At 27.8% G+C, this 13665-nt stretch overlaps 1 protein-coding gene across 1 annotated transcript; it reads left to right on the top strand.

The window, feature by feature from the left end:
- Positions 1-7796: 7796 nt before the first annotated feature.
- On the top strand, positions 7797-8717 carry LOC109805848 (dehydration-responsive element-binding protein 1B). The gene has a single exon (XM_020368101.3). It carries the CDS (start codon positions 7855-7857, stop codon positions 8377-8379), a length of 525 nt encoding a protein of 174 aa, XP_020223690.1. The 5' UTR covers positions 7797-7854; the 3' UTR covers positions 8380-8717.
- The last annotated feature ends 4948 nt before the right edge of the window (positions 8718-13665 follow it).

Below are 13665 nucleotides of genomic sequence, written 5' to 3'. Positions count from 1 at the left end.
ACATAATTCCCAAGTTGCTATCTTTTCTCTAGGCATTGTTCTTAGCCACACCTTTGCCTTATCTCTCAAGGTGAGTGAGAATAAGCGGAGTCGCATTCCATCAGAAACTTCATCATCAAATTGCTGGGTCTCACAGATTTCCAAGAACCCCTCTAAGTGGTCATTAGGATCTTCTGATGGTAGTCCTCCAAAGGTGTTCTGTTTGAGCATATTCACCAGAGAAGCTGGTACAGTAGCTCCAGTTTGCATCTCCCCTCCAGGTATCCCACGAGCTACGGGTGCAGAGTAATCCCGAAGCGGTAAATTATCTCGTTGTGCAGCCATGTCAAATTCTCTAGAAAGGTTTCTTTTCCTTCTCAGGAGAGTTCTTTCAATCTCAGGATCAAGTGGTGTTGGTTTCCCAAGACGTAGAGATCTCTTTTGCATTAACCCTAAGACACTGCAAAAAAAAAGAAAGTGACCCGTGAAATCTGAATTGGAGAAGTAAACACTAAAAAAAAAAAAAATTATTTATTTATTTAATTTTTTTTTTTTTAAAAAAAATTCGAATTAAAATAATTGTAATTTAAATCAAGAGACGTAGTCCCCGGCAACGGCGCCAAAAACTTGATGTATGGAAAACCGCAAGTGTACGGTTGTCGTCAAGTAATAAATATCGAATCACAGGGACTACGTGTTTGACCTAGAATTACTAGTATTTTAATTTGAATTTTAAAACAGATGGAATTTTTGTTTTGAGATGATAAGATCAGTTTCGATGGTAAAAGAGATAGTAATGCAATTAATGAATAAGATAAAACTTTAAGATAAGATAAGGAGATTTCCGGGAATCTAGGGTTCGCACAAAGAGTTCCAACATTATTGAATTATTATTTTCATTAATTAATTCTATTCCATCTTGAAGGTAGTCTTAACCTAATTTAATCCTTGAACCTTCTCAGGCTACGAGGACGTGTTTAATTAAAACTAATCTCTACTCTCGTGGTAATTACGTTCAATTAAACCCATTAAGATCTTTGTTAATCTATTGCTCCTCGAAAGCTTAAATCAACTCTCGTGATTTAACACTCAAGTCTGTTCCTTTAGGTTCCGATAATTAGGTTCTCCTCTCAGTTCATCCCTAATTATCTATGATTATGAAAATTAAGATTAATTGTTTATCATAATTATAATCAAGTTCTCCTCTCAGTTCATCCTTAATTAATGTTATTATGAAAACAATAATATTAAAGTTCATATATAAAATATAAAAGAACAGATCAAGAATTGGAATAAAATTAAGAAACTGAATAATGCATTAATAAAGAGGTTCTCAGAGGCTAAGCCCTGATCCCAGAAAAAGGGAAACTACTCACAGGAGTTCATAGTAGTTCTCCAAGAAAAAAAAAATAAAAGAAAAGCAAACCTTAGAGTCGATGGCACAGGCGCCCAACCTTCTCCAAGTGTCAAAAACTAAAAAAAACTGTCTCCGAAACAAAAATCCCCGTTCTAGGCTAACCTCATCTAATTTATAACCTAAAAGGGTAAAAAGGTAAAACTACCAAGATAAAAAATTACAAAGATAAAATAAAAATAAAACATAAAACTTAAAAAGCTGGGACGCGAAGTGAATCACGGCCGTGGCTGAGAATCACGACCGTGATCTTCTCTGGAGCACATCTATGAAGGGTCAGTGGCGTTCACGGGTGTGATTGGGAGTCACGGCCGTGATTTTCTCTGGTGAATCACGGGCGTGATTTAGAATCACGGCCGTGATTTTCCCTGTAGCTCAGCATTTCCTCTTTAATTCTTAAATCTTGATCCTGCTCAGAGAAAACACAACACATACCAAGAAAAGCATAAAATAGGAAAATGATATAAAAATTTATTAAAAACATGAAAGATATGCATGATTATGCTATGAATTCTTGTGAATTAAAGTGCTAAAATACGAGTAAAATTCACAACATCAAATAACCCCAAACTTGAACTTTTGTTTGTCCTCAAACAATAATTAGCACTTTGAAAAAAAAATTCATCAAGAATTAACTGAGCATTTAAAATCTTCACTCTTAGTCTCACAAGGTCCAATTAGAATCTTAATCTTTCATTACTAGCGCCAACTCTTAGTTTCTAAGAGTTTCATGATGTCAAATCTTTCAATTACAATTCTCTGTTAGTCTACTTGACTTCTGTACAAAGTAACTCCTAAACAACAAAACTCATTAGGATTCTTAAATCCTTAGAGTCTCACAACAATTGTTGCAACGGAAATTGCAGCAAGACAACAAAAATTGAAATAAAGTGAAGTCGTCACCAATATTTATTTTTAGAAAAAAGTTGGAAAAAACCTCTTGAAGGAAAGGAAGGCCTTTGAAACCAAATTTTGAGTTTGGAATTCATTTACACATAGAGAAAGTATTAACATCCTATGGTGTCCGTTAAAAATGGTTACCTTTAATTAAATGTGCAAAATTAATATTACTTTAAAGTTCTTTGTTTTAGCTCTTAAAAAAATAAAATTATTTAGCGTTTTTTTGTAAAGTATTTTATTTTTAAATTTTACATTGAATGAATTGTGTTATTTTAAGAAAAAGGAAGAATTATGATATATATATATATATATATATATATATATATATATATATATATATATATATATATATATATCCTTTGAGTTGATAAAGGTGAATCCTTACTCCTATCATACTCTCAAGTGCAGGGAAGGAGTCAAACTTACCTAGTTCTTTAGGTAGAAAATATTTGTGAGTTGATATTTTTCATTTTAAGAGTTATTTAGATAATTAAATAAAAAAGGATATCTAAAATGGTCTTCATACTCAACATTAAGTTTTCACAATAGCCAAATAGGAATGAGATCCAAAATGATTGTCACTATTTTTTCCTAATACTTACTTTTAGAACCTACTTAATATTTTTTAGCAAAAATCAATAACAATAATCAAACAAGAAAGAGATCCAAAATGATTATCATGTCCAAATTATTATCATTTAAGAGATTGTTTAATATTTGATATAAAAAGTTTCATGCTAATCAAATAGGAAGAAAATTCAAAATGACTATCACCCTCATTTAAAATATTATTTAATATTTGATACGATTTTCTTAATAAAAAAAAAAAAAGAAATCTAAGATAATTTTTACTCTAATAATTAGATAATGTTACATTAAAGTAATTTTTTTATTTTATTAATCAATTTTTAATTTTTGTAAACACAAATTAAGACATGAATATTTAATTATAAAATAATATAACTATTTTATTTTATTATGTTATAATTATACGTGGTATTAATTATTTTTATAATTAGTTCTTACGTCACTACAACAAAATTTATTATTACTGATAATTATTTAATGGAAATAAATTAATTATCTCTATTTTATTATTTAATAAAAATATTAATGACTAATATATAATGACCACTAAAAATATATTTACATCATATCAAAATTTATTATTAGCGACAATTATTTATTGAGAAAAATTTAAATCCTACATCGACTAGAAATAAGATAATTAAAAAGTATATAAGCAGATGATAACTCTTAGCTAACAAGTTTGGGTTGGGTTAAACCTATAACTTATTAATTATTCTAAGTTGGTAAAATAATTAAAGAATAAGAAAATTAAAAAAATAAGGAAATTAAAGAATATATAAATAGAAGACAAAGGTAATTAAAATAGTACTTGTACTCATTTTACAAGTCGTACATCGACTAGAAATAAGTTAATTAATTAAAGAATATTAAAAATATTAAATACTAGTTAGGATTTCTATGAGTAGAATGAGATAAGAATGAATATTAGTTGGGATGAAGAACCCTCTCAGCACAAAAACTACGATCTCTCTCCTTCTCTTGAATTTGTTACTGTTATCCTTCCCCTTTTATAACTCAACAATTATTTTATTTCTTTTTTTTACTATGAATTTTAATTTTTAATTTTTATATTATGAAATTAGGATTTTTTATATTTTAAAAAATAAAATTAACATAAGACATAACAGTATCTTAGAATTCAATACTAAAAATATTTCTTCAAAAGTGAATAATTGAAAGTACTTAAAAAATTTTAAAAATTATTTTGTACTTGTAACAAATTTCAGATTTTTTCTCTCCTAGTTGATGTTTGTAAATTTCTACTTCAGTACCAATATAAAATGAAGGGACATATTTAGTTATAGGAGAGTAGGGTATCTGTCCCAGAATTTTTTAATCATTTATAAATTTATAAATGAAATATTTTAAATCACAAATTATAAAAAATTTGAAATGTTGTTTAGAATAATTTTTTGCATGTGCAACACTACATAACTCTCTTTGTAAAGAATGTCATTCTTATGAATTTCCAATTGGAGTGATGGATAGATAGATAAATAGATAGACAGATAGATAGGAATGATTCGTTGATTTTAAGAGTAAGTCTATCTAGACTTACTTCATCCAATAACGTATGTTATACATCAAATTTCAATGATTCAACCGTTGAACTTTAAGTTCTTAATGTGTAGATAAGTTTGCAAAATTTTAAAAAATTTGAAAATCACTTTATACTTTATTTTATTAACTTAAATATATAGATCAAGTTTGTAAGTTCTTAAAAAATTTAAAATTTATTTGATACTTCATTTCATTAATTAATTCAACGTATAAAATACTTTTATGATTATTCATCCATTTAAATTAATGAAAAAAGTATCTAATAATTTTTATATCTTTAAAAAATTTGAAAAATCTGTATATTAAAAAATTTATTAAATTCAAGTGTTAAATCATTAAAATTTAATGTAGAATATGAGTTATTAAACAAAATAAGAATATATAAACTTACTCTTAAAATAAATAAATTCCTTATATATATACTTTGTTCTATCCATTATATGTAATACATAAGAACAAAATTTAAATACTTATTAAAAATACAAAAAGGGTTAGGGAGAAAGTAACAACAAAGAAAAAGAAAAAACTGAATAAAATATACCAAGTCCAGGTATAAATAGAGAAGACTAAGGATTAAAAATGTTGGTCAGAAACAAGCAATACAAAACGCTACTATTGTAGAAAAATGCCAGTACTATCGTAGTATTTCACTTGGTGCAAAGGAAATTACCGGTGTAGCCTTACACGTGACGCACACATTAGGCCACGTATATAGATTGAAATGATGACAGCAAAAATAAAGTTACTTTGACTAATTTTTTTATACTGTTGACCACTAATGCATGATAAATAAGTTTAAAACAACTCTATTTTGATAAATAATTTTAAAATGTGCTCCCCTTTAATCAATTAGTCCCATATATATATATATATATATATATATATATATATATATGTATGTGTGTTGTGCAAACTAAAATATTTTGTATAATGACACTCATCAAAAATAATTATTTCGAACAACAATGTTTTCAAGAATTTTTCTTCTCCAACAGTTAGAATTTATTTTTAGTAAGAAATTTTTTAAAATTTTTTAATCACTTATTTATTTTTAAATTAAATGATATATTTTAAATATAGTATTAATAACTAAAAAAATTGGAACCAGCATATAAATTATTTATGATGCATTTAAAATATAATTTATATGTTTAAAATAATTATTTATTATATACTTTATTGTACATTTTTCTTATAAAATAAACATTTAATGTACTAAAATATTAATATATTTTTATGGTCCTTAATTAAGTACTACAACAATTTAAATATAAAATACGCTTAACATGCTTTTAGATGCAATTTTTACTAATACCATGTAAGGTGACACTCATAATTTTTTTTTTTTAGTTTCTTAAAATAAATCTTATTTATTTATCTTAAAACAATTTTTAAGAACTAAAAAAATTATTTTATATTTTAAAATGATAAAATAAAAAAAATTATTTTACAGAAATAAAATAAAATTTTACTCGTTTTATAAAAAAAATGAAAAATAATATTTTACAAATTTTAAATGAAAAAAAAAATAATAGACAAAAAATTAAAATTAGCTTATTAAATATATAATAAAAACATATTAAAGTCTAAAAATAATAATATTAATATTTAGCAGAACTAATTTTAACTCGTTAAAATACAGAGAATTTTTTTTTCAAATAACTAAGGACATCTCCAATGGAAGGAACTCATTTGAGTTGCTTCATGTATTGAAAAATGAAAAAAGTGATCCCAAGTGTGTCATGTCAGTATTAAGCAACTCAAACACAAATTTACTCCAATGGTAAGAAACTTTAAGAAATTCAACTTTTAGAATTTTTTTCTAATCATTTATGAATTAATTTTAAATTTTTATTAAAAAGGGTAATTGTACTACAATGAAAGAAAATAAATTATGAGAAAAAATACATAATAAATAGATATTAGAAATAAAATAAAATAATAATAAATACATAGACATTATACGAAATTAATTTTCATCATTATTATTTCCGAAACGTTCTCAAATATGTTCAATAAGATTTGCTTGAAATCTAGTAAAAAATAGTTGCTTGAGGAAGTAACTCTCTCTCTTCTTCAAGCAACTCATGTTACCACGTCAGAGTCCTCTAATAGTAAGAAACCCGGACTTGAGTTACTTCATTGGACAAGCAACTCCCGTTAGAGTTGCTCCAAATTTTAAGTTTTCTAACAATTTCATTGTACATTGTGCCATGTGGGATATCAAAATGCAGGAAAAGAAAATGAAAGTGCCCTGTGGTCTTCTTGTCATCATCACGTGTGAACTGTGAAGTCAGCAAGTCTACCCTTTTAGTTATTTTAACAAGGCACGTGTAACTCTAAGTCCCACACTTCATTCACCAATCTTTTATCGAATTGTTTATACTATAATAATATCATTAATGAACAATCATGACACCAAACCTACCCATAATCAATATTTTATCAGTCACTTAAAAATAAAATACTTAAACAGTATCATTAAACATTATTGTAAATAATGTATAAAAATTATATTATTAATATACTATATATCGGTCTCTTTTAATAAATTTCTTAAAAAAACACTTATAATATATATATATATATATATATAAAATTATAGGTTAAAATTAATTTATATATAAATTAATTTTTAAAAAGGAAAATTTTACTTCAATTTCCTATAACTGGTTGGTACTTTTATATAATTAAAATTAAAATTTTACCTTAATAATATATATTTATATTTAATATAAAATTTATTTGATATATATTATCTAAATAAAATTTTAATTTTGATTAAAAAGTAATCATATAATTATCTGCACCTAATAAATTATATATAAATTTTACATTTTTTATATATATAAATAGTTTTAATATTAACTTCTTTAAAAACTTTATTTTTTAACTTGTCCATTTTTATTTGATCTATTGAAATCAAACTGAGGCTTAAATGTCTACAACAACTCACACACATGTCGAAGCAATTGAATTAATTTTTTTTTAAAACTAGTATATAAACTGATTTAATTTATCTTTTTTACTGTTTGTGTAATGTGAAACAGATTTTATGAAACAATCACTTTTTGCCTGTAACAAACAACAACTTGGAGTGATAATAAACTTTAATTATTTTGTTTTGGTCCACGTGGGGTTTGTGAATATGAAGGTTGAGAGTGAGACACGTGCATGATAAAATATAGTAGCATTTTAAGCACGCTTCTCACACCATCTTGATGGCACAAAAGGTCGCTGTAGTTCTTCTGTCACGTGCCTTGCTAAATGCCAACGGTGGAGCCGCAACATGCCACATAAGTCGCCCAACTCATCAATTTTTCGCACATATAAAAACGGCCTCACCAAACACTGCGCTAGCTACGTAGTAGTAGTAGTAGTACGTGAGAAAGCCATAATCACGTTGAAGCATGAACAAAACGCAGAAACGAAAAGCGGGGAGGAAGAAGTTCCAGGAGACACGTCACCCAGTTTACAAAGGAGTGAGGCAGAGGAACGGGAAGTGGGTGTGCGAGCTGCGACAGCCCAACCACAAAAACGCGCGCGTCTGGCTCGGAACCTTCACGCGCCCCGACATGGCTGCGCTCGCCTACGACGTTGCCGCGCTCGCCTTCAAGGGCGACAGCGCTTCCTTGAACTTCCCGCATGCGGCAACCTCGTTGCCGCGCCTCAACTCGCGCACGTCTTCCGTCAGGGCCATTCAGAATGCGGCCACTCAGGCGGCCGAGAGCCATTTTTTGATGCCCACCGAGGTTTCCTCCCAGGAAGCTTCTGGAAGCTTCTTCTGGGACGAGGAGGAGGTGTTTAACTTGCCGGAGCTGTTGAACAGCATGGCCGAGGCGTTGATCATGACGCCACCGGCTTTGCAGAATGGCTTCAATTGGGTTGCTGGGGAAAGTGAAACCACTGTGGATTTGACTCTATGGGGAAACTGAACTTTAATTAGGTAAACCACTAATAAACCCTAAATCTAAAAGTACGCACACTCACACGCCAATCACGTTCCACTCCAGACAGATTAATTTCTATACTTTCATACTGTATCAAGCATTCAAGTGTATTATTATATACATGTTTACTGTAAACTCTCTTATAAGGTGATGTAATATTTACGGTAAAAAAAGTGTGATCTCCATGCCAACTACTGGAGGGAACTTCAATTCTGTTGCAAAATATGTATTTAAGATGTAGTTCATTATATAAACTGGAAGAATGAGACACTCTGTATTTATTTAAATTTGAAACAATATAATAAAAGTTATGGAATGGATGATTTGTAGTGTGAGAGAGGGATTTGATGGTAGTATGAGGATAAAAATGTCTCAAAAAGGTGTACTCTAGAATGAGTGTATCGCTACTAAATACAGTATTGTTATAATTGTAAATTAATAGCAAATTTAGAAGTCAATTAGCTTTTGTTGTATTGTTGAGGATTTTGTAAAAAAATAAAATATAAATAATAATATGTACCACAAATTATTTGTATATATATATATATATATGATTTAATATATATGTTTTTGAGAGGTGGGCCAATAATATAGTTAAAACTTAGAACTTAGCATATGGAAGGGGCGAGTGAGGTTTGGAGTTTAGATAAAGTCATCGTCTCTATCACTTGGTCTTGTCCACTGTGTCTCAAATTAAACAAGACGAAGAACTTCCTCGCCTTTCAGTACCGTGGACCACAAAAGGTAGTACAATGGAAATCGGTTCTTCCCTTCCTTTAACTATCCAAATTATGTTCTGTTCTCTTTAATCAAATCAAATAAGGAAGTTTTTTTTTAATCTTAATTTTTTTTTTCTTTTTGGCTCTTCCCCTCCTTTAAGACAAGGGATGTCCACAAGTTAGATTGTTTTGAAGAAAAAATATCTACCTAATTAAAATGAATTGATTAGTTTAGTTTGGATTTAGAAAACTCTTGAATAGTGCCGACAAGCTAATTTTATGCTTGAATTCTACGCTAATATAATTTTTTTTTTTTTACTTTTATATTTTTTAAATTACAAAATTTGTTTATTAAAGTCTAAAAGGGGGTCTTCTCGACACATTTGTTTATATCATGCTACTCTTAACAGTTAACACACCTCATTAATTAGTTAAATTACAAAAGAATAATGACATCAAAATTTGTTAAGTAATATTCACAGAAATTTATAATTTTTCATAAAATGTATTATTATAGATAATCTATTGAGAAATTCCTATCAACTACTAGGCACTTATAAATTTGCTATCGATTTATACAAATTTAGTGTGATCAAAAAGTCTTATAAAACAGACGACATTTGGAGCATGCCAAATTCTGTAACCGCACGAACAAAAGATTTTTGCGGAGTGTTTATTTTCAACGTAAATGAATTTTTATTTTTTGTTAATTTTATATACGTTTTTTAAACATTGATTCCATAGTTCTACTAAGTACGTTTTTGTTGTTATTTATATCTCATATAATGTAACTAGATCTCCCAATTCTCCACATTATATCTCATAGTTACACTACAATATTTCACATTTTTTTAGCAATATTTGTTTATTTATATTTTTAAAATATTATTATAAATTAAATTAATAGATTATTATAACTTTTTTTTTATCTTAATATTATTCTTTATAATTATTTTTTAAAATTAAATCTCACATCGAGTAAAAATAACATATAAAAAATATATTTAGATAATATCTAATTGTTTTTCAAAACTAAAGTCTCACCTTAAATAAAAGAATAATAGATAAAAAAAAAGTATATATAGCTATAGGGTGACATTTAAAATAAATAAATTTTGATATGGGACACACATTTGGTATAGTAAGTAACTTATGATATCTCCACCTATAAAAAAAGAAGAAGCATATCTTCAACCTTAAAAAACTTGTAAGAAAAATTATTAAATTAATATTAATTATTGTTTTATAAAGTTTACAAAAAACATAGCAAAATTATTAAAATATTGCAAAAAACTGATCTGAACTGTTGGAAAGTTAACTGTATTGAACTATAAAACTAAACTGAATTATAAAAATTAAACTATTTTTATAAAAGGATAAAAATTAAATGTGTCTAACATGTTATGTCTTAATGGATTAACTCGATAGTATAATAATCAAAACCTTAGAAAAAAAGTGATAAAAAAATTGTATCAATTTTATCAAACTTAACGGATCATTTGAGCTATGTTGGACTACTTATTTTTAGGCTTAAAATTCACTAATTTTGTTTGACTTAATTTTTATTTATTTTTCTTTGAAAAATTTAAATAAAATGGAAAATAAAGTAAAGTTGGCAAATGTGTCCTATTTTTGATAGATTAATGAGTCAAAATTGTTCAATTCAAAATATCATAACAGTTCAGTGCAGTTTAAATTGCAGTTAAGTTCAAGTTTTTATAATATAGTTAAGATCAATTCAATGACACAAAAAAATAGTTCAGTTCAGTTCGTCTGAACTAATATTTAGTTTAGTTTAGTTCGTCTGAACTAATATTAAGTTTAGTGTAATTTTTATAAGTTCAGTTCAGTTCAGTTCATTTTGCTCATCCCTAGTATTATATGTAAAAATTGAATTTGCATCTGATTAATGAGTAGCTATGACTGTGATTGTATGATTTGTGTGTGTGTTACATAACTGTTATTTCTACATCTGAAACCGAGTGAGATGTTTCTCACTCCCTTGTTGTTCTTTGTATGTGTTTAAATTGTGTTGCAGGTGTTCATCAGCATGATGATGTTGGTGATGAAGCTTAGGCTTCAGTTGGATATGCTCTGATAGAATATGTGACATCGGGGCATAGTTAGGCTTAGTTTAGGATTTCATTATTGTATTTGTTTTAGAAAGACTCATGTTTCTTTTTGCTATAAATTCTGCATTTGACCATGATTTAAGTTTATGAATGTGAATTCTCTACTCTTATGTTAATGGAACTATTGTTTTAATTCTAAAGATTTTATTTAACTCAAGAATATGTTTTTTTTAATTATAATTTTTCTATATGTATGTTGGGGTAGAGGGTGTCACACACCTTATACATAGTACATATACAATATGTGCTCAATCCAAATGCTTGCATATCCTTGTACATAAAAAGTTGTTTAGAGACCTTTCAAACATATCATTGGGTTCATTGACCACTCAAAGAAAAAGAAAGAAAATTCCTTCATTTTGTTGGTCCAACCATAACCGAGACCTAAATTCTATCAACTCAAAAAAAAAGAAAAAATGTTCTAGGTCAGGTGTTTCAATTTTGAAGATAATATTATTTCTATGTGTTCATAATAATCAAACTATAGCAAAGCAAACATATACCTGCACAAGAAATTAAGTTAAACTCCAAATGCAAAATATGGAAAGGAGTCTATAACTTCTCCCATACTTGCCACTCCACCAGAGTAGGCAAATGAAGAAGGTAAATAGGAAAATAAAATTAAACCTTGTTCATTGATGAGCTTTTCAATTACGAAATGGGTCACTTAAAAAATATTTATTATTTTGACTTAAAATACTATTAATCTAGTATGGAGTACAACATTACATTTCTCGGTTTCTTCCCCTTAAAAGCACTATTGTGTTGTAAGAAATGAGTCCATGAGTCCATGATAGCACCATTGAATTTAAGTTATAATATAATTTATATATCAAAGTATTTATTTATTATAAATTTTAATTTTATAAAATAAAAATTTATTTTATATATTGTGAAAGTTAAAATAATAGTTTTTAATATTTTAAATCACATTTGAAATTAATTACAAATTTCCAGTTTGCCCTCTTTAGTCTTTAATATATTTTTCTTTGTAGACTTCTTATTCCAATATTTTTTTTTACAAAGGCTAATAACTTATTAAAATTGACCTTTAATCATTTTAAATATTTAATCTCACAGTATTAAAGTTTGCAAACAAACAAAAAAAAAACTTCTAGTGTTTTTCTAAACATCAAATCTTTAAGCAAAATATTTTAAGGTTAAAGCTCCTACTAACTTTACTAGTCACTTGATTTAAGTGTTCTAACTCGTCTAATTAAATAAATATCACTCAAAAATAAATTTCCCATAGGATAGTCTCGATGTTTATTTTCGGATTAGTGTACCCAATTTATGTATTTCTTCCGTCTAGTTGACACTTGTGTACAAGGTTTGTCCTCTTTTAATGTTCATTATTTTTCTTATTAAAAATATGCTATTTTAAGTCCACCAATCACATGCTCCCAAAAAGCCAAAGAGACAAGGATATCAATTTAATGTTTTTTTTTTGGATCCCACATGCTAAGCAATCCACCATCAATCACTATCATCACAAGGTCCAGTGCTGGATTGGCCCACAACCCTTAATCAACCTTGAACATCTCGGGCCTTGTTTCTTAATCAAGCCCACTACGTTCATCACATGATATCCACTCCTCAACACTCCCACCGTCCACAAAAAGGATAATTTGGAGCCCATCTCCATAAGTGTCAATCAATTCCTAATTGTCACACCTGTCTATTCATTGATAACGTAGTGCTATATGTTTTTTTATTCATTGGAAACGTCGTGATATGTAGCACAAATTATTTTAATCATGTGTAGTATTATTTTTTTTCTTCTTAAATAAGCCCCTCAACGTCTATGACAGCGTGAAAATTATGCCAAGTTTTAATATATTGACATGACATTGAACTAGCGGTGAGCATAAAACCGAGACCCGAACCGAATCCGGAAAACCCGAAAAAAAATATTACTTTTGGGTGGGTTCGGGCGGGTTTTACGGGTAAATCGGGTTAAAATTTTGATTTTATACGGGTTATATTGGGCGGATTTGGTTTTAAATTTTTAAACCCGCTAAAAACTGAATCCAACCGAAAATGAGATAAATTTATATTTTTATTACTTTTGTATAACTAAACAACAATGGTCCAAATTTAAAAGTCTTTATTTCAAGTATAATATATACATCAATTTATAACTTTTTTCTTTCTTTTTTTCATAATCTAGATATTTCTTTTTTCTTCTCCTTCCTCATTCAATTTCTCAACACACTAGTCTATTTTTAGATTTTTCTTTTTGTTTCTTTCTTTATATATCTTTCTTTTCCATCTTCCTATCTCTATTTTGAGTATAACTTGTGCGACAGTAGTTTCTTATAGATTTTGTAATCTAACTTTAGATTTTTTTTGCATGTAACAATTATAGATTTTGTTATCTTTTGTTTTTGCTTCTTTAGTTTGTAAATGTTTCATCTACA

This window comes from Cajanus cajan, chromosome 7, assembly GCF_000230855.2.
Source record: "Cajanus cajan strain Asha chromosome 7, NIPB_CcT2T_4, whole genome shotgun sequence".
NCBI lineage: Eukaryota > Viridiplantae > Streptophyta > Magnoliopsida > Fabales > Fabaceae > Cajanus > Cajanus cajan.
This window is presented reverse-complemented; position numbering and strand designations above follow the sequence as displayed.